Source organism: Oncorhynchus nerka, linkage group LG15 (assembly GCF_034236695.1).
Source record: "Oncorhynchus nerka isolate Pitt River linkage group LG15, Oner_Uvic_2.0, whole genome shotgun sequence".
Lineage (NCBI taxonomy): Eukaryota > Metazoa > Chordata > Actinopteri > Salmoniformes > Salmonidae > Oncorhynchus > Oncorhynchus nerka.
The window spans coordinates 61,965,034-61,986,208 of NC_088410.1; the positions used below are offsets into that span (position 1 = coordinate 61,965,034).

A 21,175-nucleotide genomic window follows, 5' to 3' on the forward strand; every position below is an offset into this window, starting at 1 on the left:
AAGGGTCCCTCCCTTTGCCCTCAGAACAGCCTCAATTCGTCAGGGCATGGACTCTACAAGGTGTTGAAAGCGTTCCACTCCAACGCTTCCCACAGTTGTGTCAAGTTGGCTGGATGTCCTTTGGATGGTGGACCATTCTTGATACACACAAGAAACTGTTGAGCGTGACAAACCCAGCTGCGTTGCACTTCTTAACACAATCATTTAACACAATCTGGCTAGGGCTGTGGTGGTCACAAAATTTCATCAGCCGGTGATTGCCAAGCAAATAACTGTCGGTCTCAAGGTAACTGACAGTTAATTAACATACACATTTACTATCTCCTGGCTTCCACACAAGTCTTTTTAAAAAGAATAATACATCCATGTAATATAGCTTATTACACCTTCACAATAAATCCATGATTTATTTTAGACAGGTCTAAAGAAACATGATATGAAGAAAATGTAGTTTATTTCAGAAGAACAGAATAGCATACTCTGAGTGTCCTTATGTTAGGTCCTGATGTGGCTATGCCAAATGGCTGTGGGCTACACTAGTTCATTTAGAATTCCGTGGCATTAGTTTATATTATTTTATAGTTTGAAGAATAGAATTGAACAAAGCTGAATAAAATATAAATATTTTCTCCAAACGATTTGAGGTGCGCACACGATGAGCGGTTAACAAAGAAATAGGTATTCCTACATGCTTAATTTAGAGTTATTAATGTAACTTTAGTTCTACAAACGTTGGGCTGTATGTTTAGATTTTTAATACATTGTAAGGCTGCATGATGCGACCAATGATGATTTGAAAAGAGTTGCTTGAAAGGCATGAGCTCTGCTCAGTTTTTTTTTTACGCAGGCTGTACCGCACTCCAATAGTCTCTCATTCACAATTTGATAAGCACTTGATAATGCCTCGAATTTCACAGTGGCATCCCCTTTGTGGCCGTAATAGACCCTAAAAGAATCCATGCCTTTTGCGGCCCAGAGTGCTGTGTTGTGCCCTTCTCCCTGAGTGTGCTGCACAATCCAAAGCGTCTCTCACTCACATGGCTCTCCGTCACATGATCGGGTCTTTCTCACAGGCTATAAGTTAAGACAGACACATCTGGGACACAACTGCACGCGTCCTTATCCAATTCCGAGGTGCATATTGAAGATATTGGAAGAACGGTCCACATTTCGTCAGCCAACCACTTTTCGTCAGCCAACCAGATGAGTAGGCCTAACGAACAGCAAAAGCACTAGCCTATGTCAATCTACTATCCCTCATAGAACAAAAGTCGACCTATTCTATTCTGTGCGAGAAACATATATTACAAACAGTCTGGGACAGATGTGGGATGCGATAGATCCCAAATTAAATCAACCACTAGTATCAAAAACCTTTTTTATGCAATGTGGCTGATCAGAACGTTTAGCTTAAAATGTTGATAAACTACTAGGCTATTTCTTCACATCATAAGAGCAGCGGGAAAACACCATTATCATAAGTGACCGCAAATGCAATAATGCATGTAATGCTTTTATTATAAAGGTGCATTGTTATAGTAAACATTATCTTCCCCAAACCCGAAAGCTGCTTTTATGCCAGTTAGGCTCCACAACCCTTGTAAAGTGGTTTCCATGTGCTTAATTTTAAGAAGTTATTTAACCACTTTAGTTATGATACAAACCTTATTAAAACATATAGGCCTATGGGGCTAGGCTACATGAGGTGTGAGACTATGATTAGAACATTCACAAGTGATAGGCTAATATTGTCACCCATCAGACTATTCTTGATTTAATATTGTCTTTACATATGCTAAATAACATATGTGTGACATTTGTTTTGATTTAGAATGGACCATTATTTATGCACCTGTATTGAAACAGGGGCAGCTGGAAAAAATACATGTCATCTATGCACTTAAAGCGACTGGAGGACACTTTTCCCCGTGGTTTATTTTCATCCCAGCCAGGTATGCTGTACTCCTGTTGTAAAGAGAAGCAATGTGCTTAATATTAGGAAAGTTGAGAAATAAATATAGTAGGCCTAGAAAGCTGATGGGATCCTCCGCCATCACTCCGTTTTCTCACGCAATTCCATAGCCTATTGAAATGTGGCACAACATCAGCTCATGGGCTCTCATGAAGTGTTTGATTAGATTTTTTCGAATACCTTTGCATTGATGTCAGAGGAATTAGAGGGCCAATAGAGTGCTGAGTACCAGGCAGTTAGCATGTTTGGTAGGCTACTAATAGCCATCAGCAGCATCAGAGCTTGGAGATGCCTAATTACCATGACTAAACGGTCATGTGGAATTTGACTGACTTCATTTTGCACAATTTGTTTACATCCCTTTAAGTGAGCATTTCTCCTTTGCCAAGATAATCCATCCACCTGACAGATGTGGCATATCAAGAAGCTGATTAAACCGCATGATCATTACACAGGTGCAGCTTATGCTGGGGCCAATAAAAGACACTAAAATGTGCAGTTTTGTCACACAACACAATGCTATAGATGTCTCAAGTTGAGGGAGCATGCAATTAGCATGCTGACTGCAGGAATGTCCACCAGAGCTGTTGCCAGAGAAATTAATATTCATTTCGCTAACATATGCCATCTCCAACATCGTTTTAGGGAATTTGGCAGTGCATCCAACCTGCCTCCCAACCGCAGACCACGTGTAACCACGCCAGCCCAGGACCTCCAAATCCGGCTTCTTCAGCTAAGGGATCGTCTGAGACCAGCCACCTGGACAGCTGATGAAACTGAGGAGTATTTTATCTGTAATAAAGCCCTTTTGTGAGAAAAAATGTCATTGATTGGCTGGGCCTGGCTCCCCAGTGGATGACTCTGGCTCCCCAGTGGATGAGCCTATTGACTGATTTCCTTATATGAACTGTAACTTAGTAAAATCTTTGAAATTGTTGCATGTTACGTTTATATTTTTCTCCAGTATATGTGTTCGTGATTCTATGGTCAAAGTGAAGTTTTAGTCAGGGGTCAGGGTTTGTGTGTGGGTCAGTTGCTCACCTTGAGTTCGCTTTGGCTCTGGGACACCAGCAGCTTGTCACTGTCCATGGTCAGGGGCTCTGTGCTGTGCTCTGGGACAGACACCAACTGCAACTGGAACGGGAGAGAACAGGGAGAGAGGAATGACAGTAAGGGCACCATATTGACTATTGTCATTCTCTGCACCCTCTCCTGATTTCCTTTAACCTGCCTCCTAATACACAGATAAAAATGGCATTAAAGGAGCGGGCCAGCCTCTTTTCATTCCCATCTCAGCCCTGAGTAATTAAATTGCTTCGGCAGTGAGATGGCATCAGTTTTCCATATGATTATTATATTCATCACAAAGAAAGGCGATGGCGGGGGCAGAAACTCTCACTCTGTATGCGAGGAAAGATGTTTATTCTTTCCCCACAGGTAAGAGACGCAAAGAGAACGACTGAAGAATACAGAAAAATGGAGGCGTGGGGGGAGAAGAGAGGTAGGGAGAAGGTGTTAGATTTGGGGGGAGTTGGGGACAGTTAAAATGTTCATTTACAGTAATAGAGAATGTGCCATTCTGCTGCCCTGGCAATTACAGGGCACATTTATTCAGATTAAATACTGTTTTGAGATTTCTGCAGCAGATTGCTTCTTTCTCCTATCCGCTCCACGTTTGAATACTAATACAGTTGATAAGAAAGAGAGAGAGAGAGCGAAGGAGTTGGGGTTAATAAACAGAGCTGAAGAAAGAGAGAGGGAAGGAGGGAGATAGTGTCATGAACGTCATCAGGGAAATGACCGGACCAAGGTGCAGCGTGGTGGCGTACATTTTCTCTTTATTTAAAATGTCGCCAACAAAACAAGAAAGGGAAGCTTACTAGGGCTATACAGGCCACTAACAAAGACAACTACCCACAACTAAGGTGGAAAAACAGGCTACCTAAGTATGAGTCGATAGACAGCTGTCCCTGATTGAGAACCATACCCGGCCAAAACATAGAAACAGAAAATATAGAAATAAAGAAACTAGAACGCCCACCCATGTCATACCCTGGCCTAACCAAAATAGAGAATAAAAGCCTCTCTATGGCCAGGGCGTGACAGATAGAGAGGGAGACAAGTGGAGAAAGAGGTGCCCTGTGTCACACACAAAGAAATGAAAAATATGACCAAGGTCACTGAACATCTTTATCAAAGACAATCTCTGCCTCTGTTCTTTTGAAGCCAAATTCTCAGAAACTTAAGAGTTGCTGTATAAACACCTCAGCAGGGGATTCTAAAACTATACTATGACAGCAGCACTTTTGTCCTTGGTTTCTTTCAACAAGGCCAAAATGGATAGAGTAAGAGCTCCAAAGAGCTTTTGGGCTCCAAGCTACAGTCCATGTTACAATTAATATTAGATATCAGTTAGGATAAAATAAATCCAAAATAAGGGATATCTAAACATCTATCGGACCTCAATGCATAATACATCACTAGCTGCACTTCAATAGAACTACAAATAACCTTTCCTTCATTTCAGCTTGACGACAGTCACCTAAGCAACAACAGTGATGAGATCAGTGTGACAGAGATGAGGGAGAACATCTCATCTCCCTCCCAAATGAAAACAGATTCAAATCAGAAACACTGTGCTTATTAGGTAGGAAACAGAAACAGCATGACACATGGGTCCTATTAACTTTTATATAAAACAGCGATAAAACAGCGATATAATCATAATGAACAGGAGATAAGCAAGGCAGTGGTTTAGATACAGATGTACGATCTTAATTTGATCACTCTGTCACAGAGAATGTTCCTGCACACTTGAAATGCAAACTTGTAGTGTATTTGAGGTTTAAAAAGGCTTTTACAGTGCCTTCAGAAAGTATTCACACCCCTTCACTTTTTCAACATTTTGTTGTTACATTTCAAATAAATTGAGATGTGTCACTGGCCTACCTACACACAATAGCTCATAATGTCAAAGTGGAATTATGTTTTTCGAAACGTTTACAAATTAATTAAAAATGAAAATCTGAAATGTCTTGAGTCAATAAGTATTCAACCCCTTTGTTATGGCAAGCCTATATAGGTTCAGTAGTAAAAATCTGCTTTATTAACATGTTCCATAATAAAGTTGCATGGACTCGCTTGGTGTGCAATATTGATTTTTGAATGACTACCTCATCTCTGTATCCCACACATACAATTATCTGTAAGGTCCCTCAGTCGAGCAGTGCATTTCAAACACAGATTGACCCACAAAGACCAGAGAGTTTTATCAATGCCTCGCAAAGAAAGGCACCTATTGGTAGATGGGTAAAAAAAACGGAATATCCCTTTGAGCATGATGAAGTTATTAATTACACTTGGAGGGATAAAAACACTCAGGAATTTCATCATGAGGCCAATGGTGACTTTAAAACAGATAGAGTTTAATGGCTGTGATTGGAGAAAACTGAGGATGGTTCAACAAAATTGCAGTTACTCCACAATACTAACCTAAATGACAGAGTGAAAAGAAGGAAGCCTGTACAGAATAAAAATATTCCAAAACATGCATCCTGTTTGCAAAAAGGCACTAAAGTAAAACTGCAAAAAATGTGGCAAAGAAATTAACTTTATGTCCTGAATACAAAGCGTTATGTTTGCGGCAAATCCAACACAACTCATCACATTTTCAAGCATGGTGTTGGCTGCATCATGTTTTGGCTATGCTTGTCAACGGCAAACACTAGGGAGTTTTTTAGGATAAAAAAAGAGTTAAGAATAGAGCTAAGCACAGGCAAATCCTGGAGGAAAACCTGGTCATTCTGCCTTCCTACATACACTGGGAGAAAAATGCACCTTTTAGCATGACAATAGCCTAAAACACTCAGCCAAAACACTGGGGTTACTTAACTAGATGACATTGAATGTTCCTGAGTGTCCTAGTTACAGTTTTGACTTAAATCGTCTAGCAATGATCAACAGACAGCTTCACAGAGCTTGAATATTTTTTTTAAAGAATAATGTGCAAATATTGTACAATCCAGGTGTGCAAAGCTCTTAGAAACTTACCCAGAAAGACTCACAGCTGTAATCACTGCCAAAGGTGATTCTAACATGTACTGACTCAGGGATGTGAACACTTGTGTAAATTAGATATTTCTGTATTTCATTTAAAATAAATTAGCAAACGTTTCTAAAAACATATTTCCACTTTGTCATTATGGGGTATTGCACGTAGACGGGTAAAACATTATCATATTTAACCTATTTTGAATTCAGGCTGAAACAACAACATGTGGAATAAGTCAAGGGGTATGAATCCTTTCTGAAGGCACTGTAATTTCCACAAGCATTTTAAACTTTTATTCCACTTAACAAAAAATGTATCAACCCATGCAAAAATGTCCATGAATTATAATCCACATTTCTTTTTTCTCTAAGAAAATGGTCAAATTAAGATAGTACATCTGTATGCATTGCGTCCAACACACACACACACACACACACACACACACCTTCTTTGGTCACACTTTCAACAACTGTCTGTCAGTACTCATGACTAATTCTAATTAATGTCTCCTGTCGCATTCAATCTAGTTTAGAAAAAACGACTGAAAATAAAATGAAAAGCAACTTACTGCTGAGAGAGAAAACTGTCACACACACACACACTAGTTCTGTACCTGTTGCAGAGAGCTATCCTGGGGGTGTAGTTTCTGGGCAAAGAGCTCAGTCAGAGTTCTGTTCTGTCTCTCCAGGTCAAACACACGCATCTTCAACTTAATACACTCCTCCCGCAAGTCCTAGGACAAAACACACAACACAAATTTAAAAACAACTGACACACACACACACCTTGTTGTGTAATGAACTGTTCCTTGACTTGTTAGACTTCAGTCTGAACATCATTGATTTGTCTTGATGCACCATGTCTTACCTTTTGACTCAGAAGGGCCTGTACCACGTGGTTGGCAACCTGAGTGAAATATAATACAAGTTTAATCTTTGCTTTGGTCTGTGGCCAGAAATTGAGAATGATTTTGGAGTCTTAAGAGTGGACAGTAATCATAGCAGAGTATAAAAGCTGAGACATTTTAAGTAATGGGTACAGAGACAGACAGAATACAGTGTGACAGTGTCAGGATGACATTCTCCTAATGTATAATGCAGCTCTATATGAAAACTCACCTCATCCAGACACCTTTCATACGCCTCTCTCTGGCTCTCATTCGCAAGGGCCAGGACTGAATTATCAGCCTACAAAGGAGAGAGAGAGGAGAGAAAAGAGATAGACGTATGTAATCGGTGTCTATCAAAAGCATTCATTTGACAACAAAGATCAACCTCAGGAGATTCATCCCCACCTCTGTTTCATATGATCCGTTTCAAATGTCTACACCTAGAATGAAAAAATCCCTTGATTTCACAATCTTTCCCAACAATATGTTCTGTTTCATTTCATGGAAAATGTAACAGTGTTAAAGAATGGAAGAAAGAGGAAATTATGAGGTAGGTCTTTTTCTCTTCTCCTTCTCCTTGCTCTGATAGGTGCAGATGGAGTCAAAGAGAATCCGGCCACCGGCTCATTCGCCATGATCAAAAGCGCGAATATGTCACCGCGGCGAAGACGAAATCGAGGGGCTGATAGGGGACAGACTGAGTGATGGGGGAAAGAAGGAACAAAGTAGAAAGAGAGGGAAGCATTCTGAAAGATTGAAAGAAAGAGGGAAACAGAGACAAGATGAGGAGGGTTAGTAGTTTGATTTATTTGAAATGATTAGGATCTCTTTTAGTACTCATTTGGACTAATCTTCTAAGTGTCATTAAGTAGTGGAGGAAATAATGGGAAAGAAAAAAGAACGAACAGGCTGATTGGAATAAAAAAGGGAGTGAGAAAGAAGAAAAAAAAATAGAAAACAGGCACTAAAACCACCAGTGTCTGCACATCAAAACAGCCCTCACACATTTAATGCTCCCTCTACAGTGGGTCACAGAAGCTGTGACGGGCCCAAGTGCTCAATGATCAGGTGAACGGTGAGGGAAAAAGGAAGACGAGAGACCAAATCATTTCCCCGCACTATAAATTCACATCTCAACCGAGCAGAGAAAACAGAGTTTTCTATCTGTTTGTTTATGACGTTTCGAAGGGGAACAGGAATCAGAGACTTGCTTAGTCAAAATGTATTGCATTATCAAGTGTGTGTGTGTGTGTGTGTGTGTGTGTGTGTGTGTGTGTGTGTGTGTGTGTGTGTGTGTGAGTGAGTGAGTGACAGAGAATGTGTGGGCAAGCCAGTTCAGTTCAAGCCAGATAAAGGGTGAGATCATTTCTTAGATAGATAAACATATACACATTGGTCAATGTATAATCTTATGGAGATTTGGTTCGGCCTCTGATTTGAGCGTTAATCACCTTTAAAGTAGGGCTTGGTGGATCCCTCAGTGAGCAGTACAAGATGATCACAATCAATATAATTCCCCGCAGAACAGGGAAGAGACGCAGCAGCAATGACAGCCTGATTCACACATCAATACACCGCTGTGCTAAGGGTGAAGGTGTGTGCACGTGTATACAAATTGGGACAGGGAGAGACCGTTTGTGAAAGTGTCATCTCCGTAGTGTGTAGGTAGGGAGATTTTCTGTTTGAGTGTGTGAGTATATATATATATATATATGTGTGTGTGTAGGTGTGTGTGTGTGTGTGTGTGATCCTGTCACGTCTGAAACTCAATGGGTCGCTCAACTACAAAACCTGCGAGCAATATGTGTAATAAGCTTCAATGGTGTCCTCTACACAAAGTGTGGGTTGGCTGACATATAGAAGGCAGAGGACCATCACCTGATTCTGCAACATTTCATAAGTACTGCAGGGCCTCAGTCGAGGGTATATAACCACAGTAACAGTAAGAGCCCTCTCCATCACAGTGGCATGATTATAAAACACAAAAATGTTGTTTTTTTCTATAAAAAAAAGAGGCTCTGAGAAGAAGTGTTTTTAAAGCACTTTCTTTCCCACCTCTCATTCTGCCACTAGGGCTCAGGAGATAGGGTCAGAAGAGCTGGGAGACTTCAAGGTGTTATAACAACTTTTAAAGTGCTGCAGCGGTCTATAGTGCCGAGTTAAGAGATTTAACACAGGCACTTAAGGCTCTAATGGCAGAGCCTTTTAGATTTGTCGATAAAGCAAAGCCCTGAAAGTAGCTGCAGGTTACTCAGTCGTGTGATATCCATCATCTTGTACTAAGCTGAGAGGAGAGTGGGGGTATGTCATGCAAAGTGGCCCCTGGCTCCCCGAACATCCCTTCCAAAATACCCTCATCGCCAAAAGAGATAAAAATAGTGAATTAGTCAAATGCGGGGAGGGATCTTTGACCCACAAAACCATTCAAAACCAATACTATTATTGAGCATATAAATGGTATATTCACTTGCCATGCCAGGCTCTCAGCTGACTTCTATGGCCTCCCCACCCATCACTACATACATAAGCATCCTACTCATTCAGAGATCAGACTGTGTTAAAACAGCTTATTTCACGGGAGGAGGGAGACACCTGGTGGAATATGATACAATTAAATGCATAGCCCTGAAATCAGGGCTATCAAGAGTCTAAGAGTAGGACTGCTGATCTACAAAGCATCTCAGAAAAGGTTCTGGGAATCCTGCTAAAACCTGTTTTAAGACAAAAACAAAACAACTCTTAGCTCAGAGTAGGTTTAAGGAGGATGTTAAGACACTGCCCAGACAAACTGTGAGCCAGGAGTAAAATCAATTTCTAAAAGTTTCTCAGCTCTGTAATCACAACAACTTGAGGTACAGCAAAGATAGTGATGACGCTCATTGACATTGCTGCAAATTATGGGAAATAACCAATAGCAACGAGGCATCGCCAACTGCAAACTCCATAGCACACTTCAGACAACCACAGTGAATGTGACTGTACATCAAATGGTGCAATGGTAAAACGTTCAATATACTTTTCACCTGACAATCACTTTGCCTACTCTTAATTATTAACTATTTAACTTGTATTTTATCCTTCCTTCTTTCATCACATTGTCTGTGTGGGTGGACCATTTCAATTTGTCTGTGATATGTACGCCGAGGAACTTAAACAACTTTCCACCTTCTCCTCTGCTGTCCCTTCGATGTGCTCCCTCTGCTGTTTCCTGAAGTCCACGATCATCTCCTTTGTTTTGTTGACGTTGAGTGAGAGATTGTTTTCCTGACACCACACTCCAAGTGATCTCACCTCCTCCCTGTAGACTGTCTCGTTGTTGTTGGTAATCAAGCCCACTACTGTCGTCTGCAAACTTGATGATTGAGTTGGAGGTGTGCATGGCCACGCAGTCGTGGGTGAACAGGGAGTACAGGAGGGGGCTGAGCACGCACCCTTGTGGGGCCCCTGTGTTGATGGTCAGCGAAGTGGAGATATTGTTTCCTACCTTCACCACCTGGGGGCGGCACATCAGAAAGTCCAGGACCCAATTCCACAGGGCGGGGTTGAGACCCAGGGCCTCCAGCTTGATGATGAGCTTGGAGGGTACTATGGTGCGGAATGCTGAGCTGTAGTCAATGAACAGCATTCTTACATAGGTATTAATTTTGTCCAGATGGGATAGGGCAGTGTGCAGTGTGATGGCGATTGCATCGTCTGTGGACCTGTGTGTGGGCGGTATACAAACTGAAGTGAATCTAAGGTGGCCGGTAAGGTGGAGGTGATATGATCCTTGACTAGTCTCTCAAAGCACTTCATGATGACACAACTGAGTGCTACATTTAGTTCAGTAGTCATTTAGTTCAGTTATCTTTGCCTTCTTGGGTACAGGAACAATGGTGGCCATCTTGAAGCATGTGGGGACAGCAGACTGGGATAGGGAGCAATTGAATATGTCCGTAAACACACCAGCCAGCTGGTCTGGGCAATGTTTTGAGGACGCGGCTAGGTATGCCGTCTGGGCCAGCAGCCTTGCAAGGGTCAACACGTTTAGAATGTTATACTCATGTCAGCCACGGAGAAGGGGGGGGGGGGGCTGGATTTCTTTTTGTTGTCTTGGTTGGATTTCTTTCTAGTAGACCCTGCCACATACGTCTCGTGTCTGAGCCGTTGAATTGCAACTCCACCTTGTCCCTGTACTGGCATTTCGCTTGTTTGATTGCGTTGCGGAGGGAATAGTTACACTGTTTATATTCAGACATATTCCCAGACCTCTTTCCATGGCATGGTTAAATGCGGTGGATCGCCCTTTCAGTTTTGCGCGAATGCCGCCATCCATCCACAGTTTCTGGTTAGGATAGGTTTTAATAGTCACAGTGGGTAGAAAATCTCCAATGCACTTCTTTATAAACGCTCTCACCGAGTTAGCGTATAGGTTGATGTTGTTCTCCAAGGCTGACCAGAACATATTCCAGTCTGCATGATCAAAACAGTACATCACTGTAGAAGGCTTCCTGCTATTCAGGACCTCTATACCAGGCGGTGTCAGAGGAAGGCCCTAAAATGTGTCAAAGACTCCAGCCACCTAAGTCATAGACTGTTGTCTCTAGCGCATTGGCAAGGTGTACTGATGCACCAAGTCTGGAACCAACAGGACCCTGAACTGCTTCTACCCCCAAGCCATCAAATATTTAATGGACTATCTGCATTGGCCCTTTTTGCACTAACTTTTTTTACTCATCACATATGCTGCTGCTACTGTTTATTATCTATCCTGTTTCCTAGTGACTTTAATCCTAGTTATATGTACATATTTTACTCAATCAATCACATTTATTTATAAAGCCCTTTTTACATCAGCAGATGTCACAAAGTGCTTATACAGAAACCCAGCCTAAAAGCCGCTCAGAGAAGCCATCAGGGCAACACCCCTGCCCCAAAAGGATTTTCCAAGGACGGGAAGCATCAAGCCTTGCCGGACGCCCAGGCAGGCATGGAAGCGAGCGCACCCACAATCACCAGGATAAGCACACATGCCATCTACAGTGTGGAACAATTTTGAACAAACGATAGTTTAGGTTATGAATTGATATATTGAGGTTGTTCTATGGTTTACATGTGTTCTGATAGTGTCCATTGTCATAGTCTTGGAGGGCCGATGCTGCTCGTTCCATAGTCAATATGTCCAAGAAGTCCTTTTTATAAGAATTGTCTGTTTCACTGATAGTTGGGCCAGAGCAATGATGCGTGCATGGTTCTAGGTTGGATATTACCCACAATGCTCCCAAGAAGGTACACTACAGGACACAGTTGGAGACAAACAGTACCAGTCCAAAGTTTGGACACACCTACTGATTCCAGGGTTTTTCTTTATTTTTTTACTATTTTCTACATTGTAGAATAACTATGAAATAAAACATATGGAATCATGTAGTAACCAAAAAAAGTGTTAAATAAATCTAAATATATTTTATATTTGAGATTATTCAAAGTAGCCACCCTTTGCCTTGATGACAGCTTTGCACACTCTTGGCATTCTCTCAACCGCTTCAGGAGGAATGCCTTTCCAACAGTTTTGAAGGAGTTCCCACATATGCTGAGCACTTGTTGGCTGCTTTTCCTTCATTCTGCGGTTCAACTCATCCCAAACCATCTCAATTGGGTTGAGGTCGGGTGATTGTGGAGGCCTAGTCAGCTGATGCAGCACTCCATCACTGTACATTCAAGATTTCAGACAGCATATCAACTACCTCAGTCCAGAATATTTTGACAACTGGACATTTCCAGGCTTTGATCCATCTTTTTCAACTTGTGTCATGTGATGCATGCCCTGTGTAATATCTTTATTTGAATAATCTTATACCTTACACAATTGGATATTGATGTTGCATTTTCCATATTGCATCACATTGTGCTGTGGTAATAGATACACCCATGTCCTGCTCCCAACATAACGGAGTAGAGGTGTTACTATTTCGGGAGGAGAGACCAACCAGCTTGTATAGGGCAGAAACTGTTCCTTTACCATTAGCAACATTCCCCAGTTTGTTGTCTAAAGTACTTTTAGATCCCACATCAATAAAACTTTGAGGAAATACACTTTAGAATTCATTTGAGCTGTAAATAGGGTAGAAATGCTATATTATTCAGGCCAAACGCTGACATCAGCTCTTGGAATGGTATATTTTCTCCGCCCCTTACAACCTACCACACCTGACTGACGTTCTGGCGTTGCCAGGTGATATCAGCCAATGTCTTTCCCCTTCAGTAAACAATGGGTGCTTCCATATTGGACATGAAGGGAAGGATTCTCCATTGATAGATAACCTTTAATTAAGTATCTTTGCCACTTCACAAGAGTACTCCTGTAGTGGGTTATCTATCTTGCAGTGGAACTTGGGATAATACCATAGTGATAAAGAGGTCGACTTATGTTCCCTCACAATTTCTTCCTCTAACCAATCCCAGGTTCCTGCTACTCCCCCATTTGTATAGCCACATGCCAGTGGGTATCTTGCATTATATGACAAGTAGTACAAATACACATTAGGAACACCTAATCCACCCTTACTTGTTGGCACGGACAGTTTTTTTGTGGTTAATTCTAAGTTTCTTTTCTTTCCACAAGAAGCTTGAAAAGAAACAGTTTATCTCTTTAAACCAGTGCTGAGGGAACTGAAGTGGTATAGCTGACATAAGGAAAGATAGTCTCGGGAGTATGCTCATCTTTATCACCTCTGCGCAACCCCATAGTGATAAAGGTAGAATATAATTTTGTAATGTCGTCCCGAATGGTTTTAAGGAGACCTGGTCCATTTAGATGAAATATCTTATTAACTGGTGACTTGATATTTCTCCCAAGGTATTTCATGCAAATGGAGCATTTCCCTTGTGAGCTGGAAATGTGTGGTGGTTCAGAAGAATAGCCTCACTCTTACTCTGATTATACCTTATTTCCAGAAAATTTGCCAAATGCTCGTATGAGCTGTTGCACACCCAGTATCGAACTGCTGGGATTAAGATATCATCAGCATGTAGGTTGACTGAAGTTATGACCACTCAGATTGATACAGATCGATCAGACCCCTTGACTTTTTCCACATTTTATTACAGCCTTATTCTAATATGGATTTTTTTTTAAATCCTCACCAATCTACATACAATACCACATAATGGCAAAGCAAAAACAGGTTTGACGTTTGACATCACGTTTATATAAGTATTCAGACCCTTTACTCAGTACTTTGTTGAAGCACCTTTGGCAGAAATTACAACCTTGAGTCTTCTTGTGTATAACGCTACAACCTTGGGACACCTGTATTTGGGGAGTTTCTCCCATTTTTCTCTGCAGATCCTCTCAAATTCTGTCAGGTTGGATGGGGAGCCCGGCTCTGGCTGGGCCACAAAAGGACATTCAGAGACTTGTCCCGAAGCCACTCCTGTGTTGTCTTGGCTGTGTGCTTAGGGTCATTGTCCTGTTGGAAGGTGAACCTTCACCCCCAGTCTGAGGTCCTGAGCACTATGGAGCAGGTTTTTATCAAGGATCTCTCTGTACTTTGCTCAGTTCATCTTTCCCTCGATCCTGACTAGTCTCCCAGTTAGGTCTGTGGCGGTCACGAAATTACATCAGCCGGTGATTGTCAAGCAACTAACTGTCGACCTCATGGTAATTGACCGTTAATTAACATAAACACATTTAGCATCTCCTGGCTTCCACACAGCCTACAAGCCACTGATGCTGACATTTGAAACATCTACATTTTAGTCTAATAAATCCATGTAATATAGCCTATACCTTCACAATAAATCCATGATTTATTTTAGACAGGTCTAAAGAAGCATGATATAATGAAAATGTAGTTTATTTCAGAAGAACAGAATAGCATACTCAGTTTCCTTATGTTAGGTCCTGATGTGCCTATGCCAAATGGCTGTGGGCTACACCAGTTCATGTAACAGACAAGATTTGCTTAGAATTCTGTGGCATTATTTTATATTATTTTATAGTATGAAGAATACAATTGAACAAAGCTAAATAAAATAGAAAGGATATTTTCTCCAAACGATTTGAGCGAGTGCGCACACGCGACTATTCTGTGTTGAGCGGTTAACAAAGAAATAGGTACTCCTATATGCTTAATTTAGAGTTATTAATGTAACTTTAGTTGTTCTCCAAACATGTTTTGATTTTTAATACATTGTAAGGCTGCATGATGCAACTGTAATGATGATTTGAAAAAAAAGTGAGCTCTGAGTGAGCTCTGGAATGAACTCTGCTTTTTGCGCAGGCTGTACACACTTAGTCAGTCGCTTAATAATACCTTGAATTTCCCCGCAGCATCCCCTTTGTGTGGCAAAACAATCCAAGCTTTTGCAGCCCTTCTCACTAAATGCTACTTGCTCAGAGGCATCTCTCATCTCACACCGCTCTCCATCACATGATCGGGTCTTTCTCACAGACTACAAGTGAAGACTGACACATCCGGGATGGAACTGCGCGCGTCCTTATCCAATTCCGAGGTGCATATTAAAGATATTGGAAGAACTGTCCACATCTACTTTTCGTCAGCCAACCAGATGAGTAGGCCTAATGAACAGCAGAAGCACTAGCCTATGTCAATCTACTATCCCCCATAGAACAAAAGTTGACCTATTCTATTCTGTGCGATAAATACATATTCCAAAGAGTCTGGGGCAGTTGTGGGATGCGATAGATCACAAATGAGTAAATCCACTAGCATCCCAAAACTGTTTTACGCAATGAGGCTGATGCAACAGATAAGAACGTTTAGTTTAAAATGTTGATAAACTATTAGGCTATTCTTCACATTATAAGTGCAGCAATGCGCACACGGCAGTAGGCTTCAAGTGTGAATGTTCCATTAGCAGGAAAACACCATTCTCAAAAGCAACCACAAATGCGATTATGCATGTAATGCTTTTATTAAAAAGGTGAAAATCATCTTCCCCAAACTTGAAACTCATGCGCTGTTTATGTATGCCAGTTAGGCTCTACACCTCTTGTAAAGCAGATTAATGTGCTTCATTTTAAGAAGTTATTTAGCCACTTTTGATACAAACCTTATTAAAACATATAGGCCTATGGGCTAGGCTACATGAGGTGTGCCACTATGATTCGAAGAAGTAGCCCAAAAAAGGCATTGTTTCTAATGCTGGGCATCATCCACAAGTGATAATATATCATTCACAACTGATAGGCTAATATTGTCACGCATTGGACTATTATTGATCTAATATTGTCGTTACATATACTAAATAATATATGTGTGACATTTGTTTTGATTTAGAATGGACCATTTTCATGCACCTGCAACGAAAAATCGATATCATCTATTCCCTTAATAGTGAATGGAAGACGCTTTTCCTTGTGGTTTATTTTCATGCCAGTCAGGTAGGCTGTACTCCTGTTGTAAATATAAGCAATGTGCTTAATATTAGGAAAGTTGAAAAATAAATATAGTAGGCCTAGCCTATAGAAAGCTCATCCTCCTCTTTTCAGTAGAGGCCATCACTCTGTTTTCTAGCGCAATTCCATAGCCTATTGAAATGTTGCACAACATCAGCTCATGGGCTCTCATAAAGTGTTTGATTAGATTTTTTAATACATTTGCATTAATGTCAGAGTGATTAGAGAGACAATAGAGTGCTGAGTACCAAGCAGTTAGCAAGTTTGGTAGGCTACTAATGACCATCAGCAGCATCAGAGCTTGGAGAAGACTAATTACCGTGACTAAGCGGTCACATGGAATTTGACTGCCTCCATGGATCATGACCGTGGTAATACGGTCACCGCAATAGTCCTACTCCCAGTCCCTGCTGCTGAAAAACATCCCCACAGCATGATGCTGCAACTACCATGCTTCAGTAAGGATAGTACCAGGTTTCATCCAGATGTGACACTTTGCATTCAGGCCAAAAAGTTAATTCTTGGTTTCATCAGACCAGAGAACCTTCCTGACCGCTTCTACCCCGATTGCTCAGTTTGGCTGGGCGGCCAGCTCTAGGAAGAATCTTGGTGATTCCAAACTTATTCCATTTCAGAATGATGAGGCCACTGTGTTCTTGGGGACCTTAACTGCTGCAGAAATGTGCTGATGCCCTTCCCCAGATCCGTGCCTCAACACAATCCTGTCTCAGAGCTCGACGGACAATTCCTTTGACCTCACGGCTTGGTTTTTGCTCTAACATGGCTTGGTTTTTGCACTGACAGGTGTGTGCCTTTCCAAATCATGTCCAATCAATTGAATTTACCACAGGTGGACTCCAATCAAGTTGTAGAAACATCAAGGATGATCAATGGAAACAGGATGCACCTGAGCGCAATTTCACGTCTAATAGCAAAGGGTCGAATACTTACAGTGCCTTGCGAAAGTATTCGGCCCCCTTGAACTTTGCGACCTTTTGCCACATTTCAGGCTTCAAACATAAAGATATAAAACTGTATTTTTTTGTGAACGACATTTATTGGATATTTCAAACTTTCTTAACAAATCAAAAACGGAAAAATTGGGAGTGCAAAATTATTCAGCCCCTTTACTTTCAGTGCAGCAAACTCTCTCCAGAAGTTCAGTGAGGATCTCTGAATGATCCAATGTTGACCTAAATGACTAATGATGATAAATACAATCCACCTGTGTGTAATCAAGTCTCCGTATAAATGCACCTGCACTGTGATAGTCTCAGAGGTCCGTTAAAAGCGCAGAGAGCATCATGAAGAACAAGGAACACACCAGGCAGGTCCGAGATACTGGTGTGAAGAAGTTTAAAGCCGGATTTGGATACAAAAAGATTTCCCAAGCTTTAAACATCCCAAGGAGCACTGTGCAAGCGATAGTATTGAAATGGAAGGAGTATCAGACCACTGCAAATCTACCAAGACCTGGCCGTCCCTCTAAACTTTCAGCTCATACAAGGAGAAGACTGATCAGAGATGCAGCCAAGAGGCCCATGATCACTCTGGATGAACTGCAGAGATCTACAGCTGAGGTGGGAGACTCTGTCCATAGGACAACAATCAGTCGTATATTGCACAAATCTGGCCTTTATGGAAGAGTGGCAAGAAGAAAGCCATTTCTTAAAGATATCCATAAAAAGTGTTGTTTAAAGTTTGCCACAAGCCACCTGGGAGACACACCAAACATGTGGAAGAAGGTGCTCTGGTCAGATGAAACCAAAACTGAACTTTTTGGCAACAATGCAAAACGTTATGTTTGGCGTAAAAGCAACAAAGCTCATCACCCTGAACACACCATCCCCACTGTCAAACATGGTGGTGGCAGCATCATGGTTTGGGCCTGCTTTTCTTCAGCAGGGACAGGGAAGATGGTTAAAATTGATGGGAAGATGGATGGAGCCAAATACAAGACCATTCTGGAAGAAAACCTGATGGAGTCTGCAAAAGACCTGAGACTGGGACAGAGATTTGTCTTCCAACAAGACAATGATCCAAAACATAAAGCAAAATCTACAATGGAATGGTTCAAAAATAAACATATCCAGGTGTTAGAATGGCCAAGTCAAAGTCCAGACCTGAATCCAATCGAGAATCTGTGGAAAGAACTGAAAACTGCTGTTCACAAATGATCTCCATCCAACCTCACTGAGCTCAAGCTGTTTTGCAAGGAGGAATGGGAAAAATGTCAGTCTCTCGATGTGCAAAACTGATAGACATACCCCAAGCGACTTACAGCTGTAATCGCAGCAAAAGGTGGCGCTACAAAGTATTAACTTAAGGGGGCTGAATAATTTAGCACGCCCAATTTTTCAGTTTTTGATTTGTTAAAAAAGTTTGAAATATCCAATAAATGTCGTTCCACTTCATGATTTGTGTTGATTCTTCACAAAAAATACAGTTTTATATCTTTATGTTTGAAGCCTGAAATGTGGCAAAAGGTCGCAAAGTTCAAGGGGGCCGAATACTTTCGCAAGGCACTGTATTTAAGTTTTTTATTCTTAAAAAATTTGCAAATTATTTCTAAAAAACTGTTTTATTTCATACATTTAAAAATAAGGCTGTAACGTAACAAAATTTTGAAAAAGTCAAGGGGTCTGAATACTTTCCGAATGCACTGTATATCCTTCTTAGCTCTATGGTGCAGGTGAGGGGCTCTAGTGCCAAAATTAATAGACTGGGGACGCGGGGCAACTTGTAGAACAGAAGAGCTGAAAGGGGTCAGATATCATACCATTAGTTTTAACTGAAGTAATATGTTAATGATAGAGTTCCCTAATCTATTGCACGATAACAGACCCCAAACAAAATCGAGAGTGTGCATATAACAGGTAAGAGCACCATTCTATTAAAAGCTTCCTCTGCATCCAGCGATACTGCTAGTGCTGGATTCCGGCGAGAGCTATCCCTTGACATTACATGAGAAAGGTCTCATGTTGTTGGGAGGATAAACGACTTGGTACAAACCCCACCTGATCCAGGTGTATTAAAGAGGGGATAACCTTCTCTATGGGCATAGCAAGGATCTAGGCAAACAATTCATTGTCGTTATTTAATAAACTCAAAGGACGAAAGTGGTCATTTGCATAGGATCCTTGCTAGGCTTTGGTAGCAGAGAGATGGTGGCAGAATAAAATTAAATTCCACTATTAAAACATGTTTTACTTTGTAACATTTATTTGCTGGAAGGGGACGACTAGAGTGGTCTATTCTAAGATCATTGACCAGGTTAAAGTCTCCTCCCAATAGAATGGGGTCCCCAGCAAGGGGTGATCTGAACATAGCTTGTGCTGAATTAGGAGTATAAATATTTACAAGAGTACATGTTTCATTTTGTAAAAAGCCTGACAATACAATATTAGAGATTATTTGAGTTACTAAAATACTGACACGCCTGGCTGCTTCATTCACTGGTGCTGAAAATACTTTAAAGATGTATTGTCATTAAAAAGGTGTGTTTCTTGTAACATGGTCACATCACAGGCTAGGGATTTCAAATGAGAAATTATTGGACTTTATTCAAAATCCTATTCACTTTCAATGAAATCAGATTTATATAGTATTAGATTCCATTTGTGACAATGTGTATAATATCAGCCTTAGTAAGGAGAGAAAGGACTCGGCATCAATGTACTATTGTTTGTATTCTGTACCAGTAGGGAGGGAATGTGGAGGGAACACACAAGACAAACAAACATTAAAGGATGTCATGAGGCAAATAGAAAACATGAAACAAAAGTTAGATAGATGCCCTATCCAGCTCTTATTCGTGAAAGAACAGGTGTATGCGCTGCTATCCACCATAGCCAGACCTCTTATTAGGTGGATTTGTTTCACCCTCACTGTGCTCTCCAGACCAGTGCATTGTTCGAGACTGCACGGCAACCGTGCGCAAACGAGAGTCAAAACGTAACCACCAATTTCAAGTCTACACCAAAACACTATTTGCACAAATTTGTCTCCCTTATTGCATAATGTATTGGCCTGGTAAGCTGGCTATAGCCATATTTTAGAGTGCCATTAAAGGCATTTATAGCCCTTTTTCTGTATATATTTTACCAACACTCGGTCAATATAAGGGGAGAAAAGTAACAATCTCAACAAAAACATTAGAGACTAGTGCAGTCCTTCATCGCCTCAATAACTTGCCCGAGTTACAAAAAAAAATGTTAGGGAGCCGTAAATTCAAGTCCTTGACCACATCTTCTGCGCTACTGTAGATACTGTATATTTCTTCCCATCTATGGTGACGATGTGCCTGGCTGCATACAGTAGGGGTGGTCTGTAGGGGTAGTCTGTGTCCTGAAGTTTCTTCTTGATGTTGGCATACTCCACGCATTGTAGCTGGAGCTCCACTGGGAAATCATGGTACACATGGAACGGTCTCCCTCCCCAGATCAGCTTCTCCTTCTTGCCTGCAGCTCTCATGATGTTTTGTCGGTCACCCCACTGTAGCAGGCGTATGTAGTATGGACGCGGTGGTTTGGGTGGGTTTGAGCGGGATCGGAAGCGTCTGATGTCTCTCCATCTCTGGTACTGGTTCAGTCTCTTTCATGTCCAGAATGTACCGGAGTATCTCATCCATCTCATCTCATCCACCAGGCCCACCTGAACCAGGTTATTCCTCCTTCCACGCGATTCCAGGTCGATCACCTTAGTATTCAGGTGGTCCCGGTCTTTAAGTTGTTTTAGGTCTTCTCCGTCAACAGTCTCTTCCTTGCTTACTCTGTTCAGCACGGCCTTGGTGTCTTTTTAAGTTCTTTACTCATTGAGTCCATCAAACCTCTGCTAGAATGATACCTTAAGTTTGGTGAC

At 41.3% G+C, this 21,175-nt stretch overlaps 1 protein-coding gene across 1 annotated transcript in view; it reads right to left on the reverse strand.

The window, feature by feature from the left end:
- LOC115143068 (nck-associated protein 5-like) overlaps positions 1–21,175 on the reverse strand; it is a 40,261-nt gene that overhangs the window by 15,334 nt on the left and 3,752 nt on the right. The window contains 4 exon segments of the mRNA XM_029683084.2: positions 3,014–3,106; positions 6,637–6,756; positions 6,891–6,929; positions 7,142–7,210. Of these exon segments, the coding sequence (XP_029538944.2) occupies positions 3,014–3,106; positions 6,637–6,756; positions 6,891–6,929; positions 7,142–7,210 (321 nt within the window).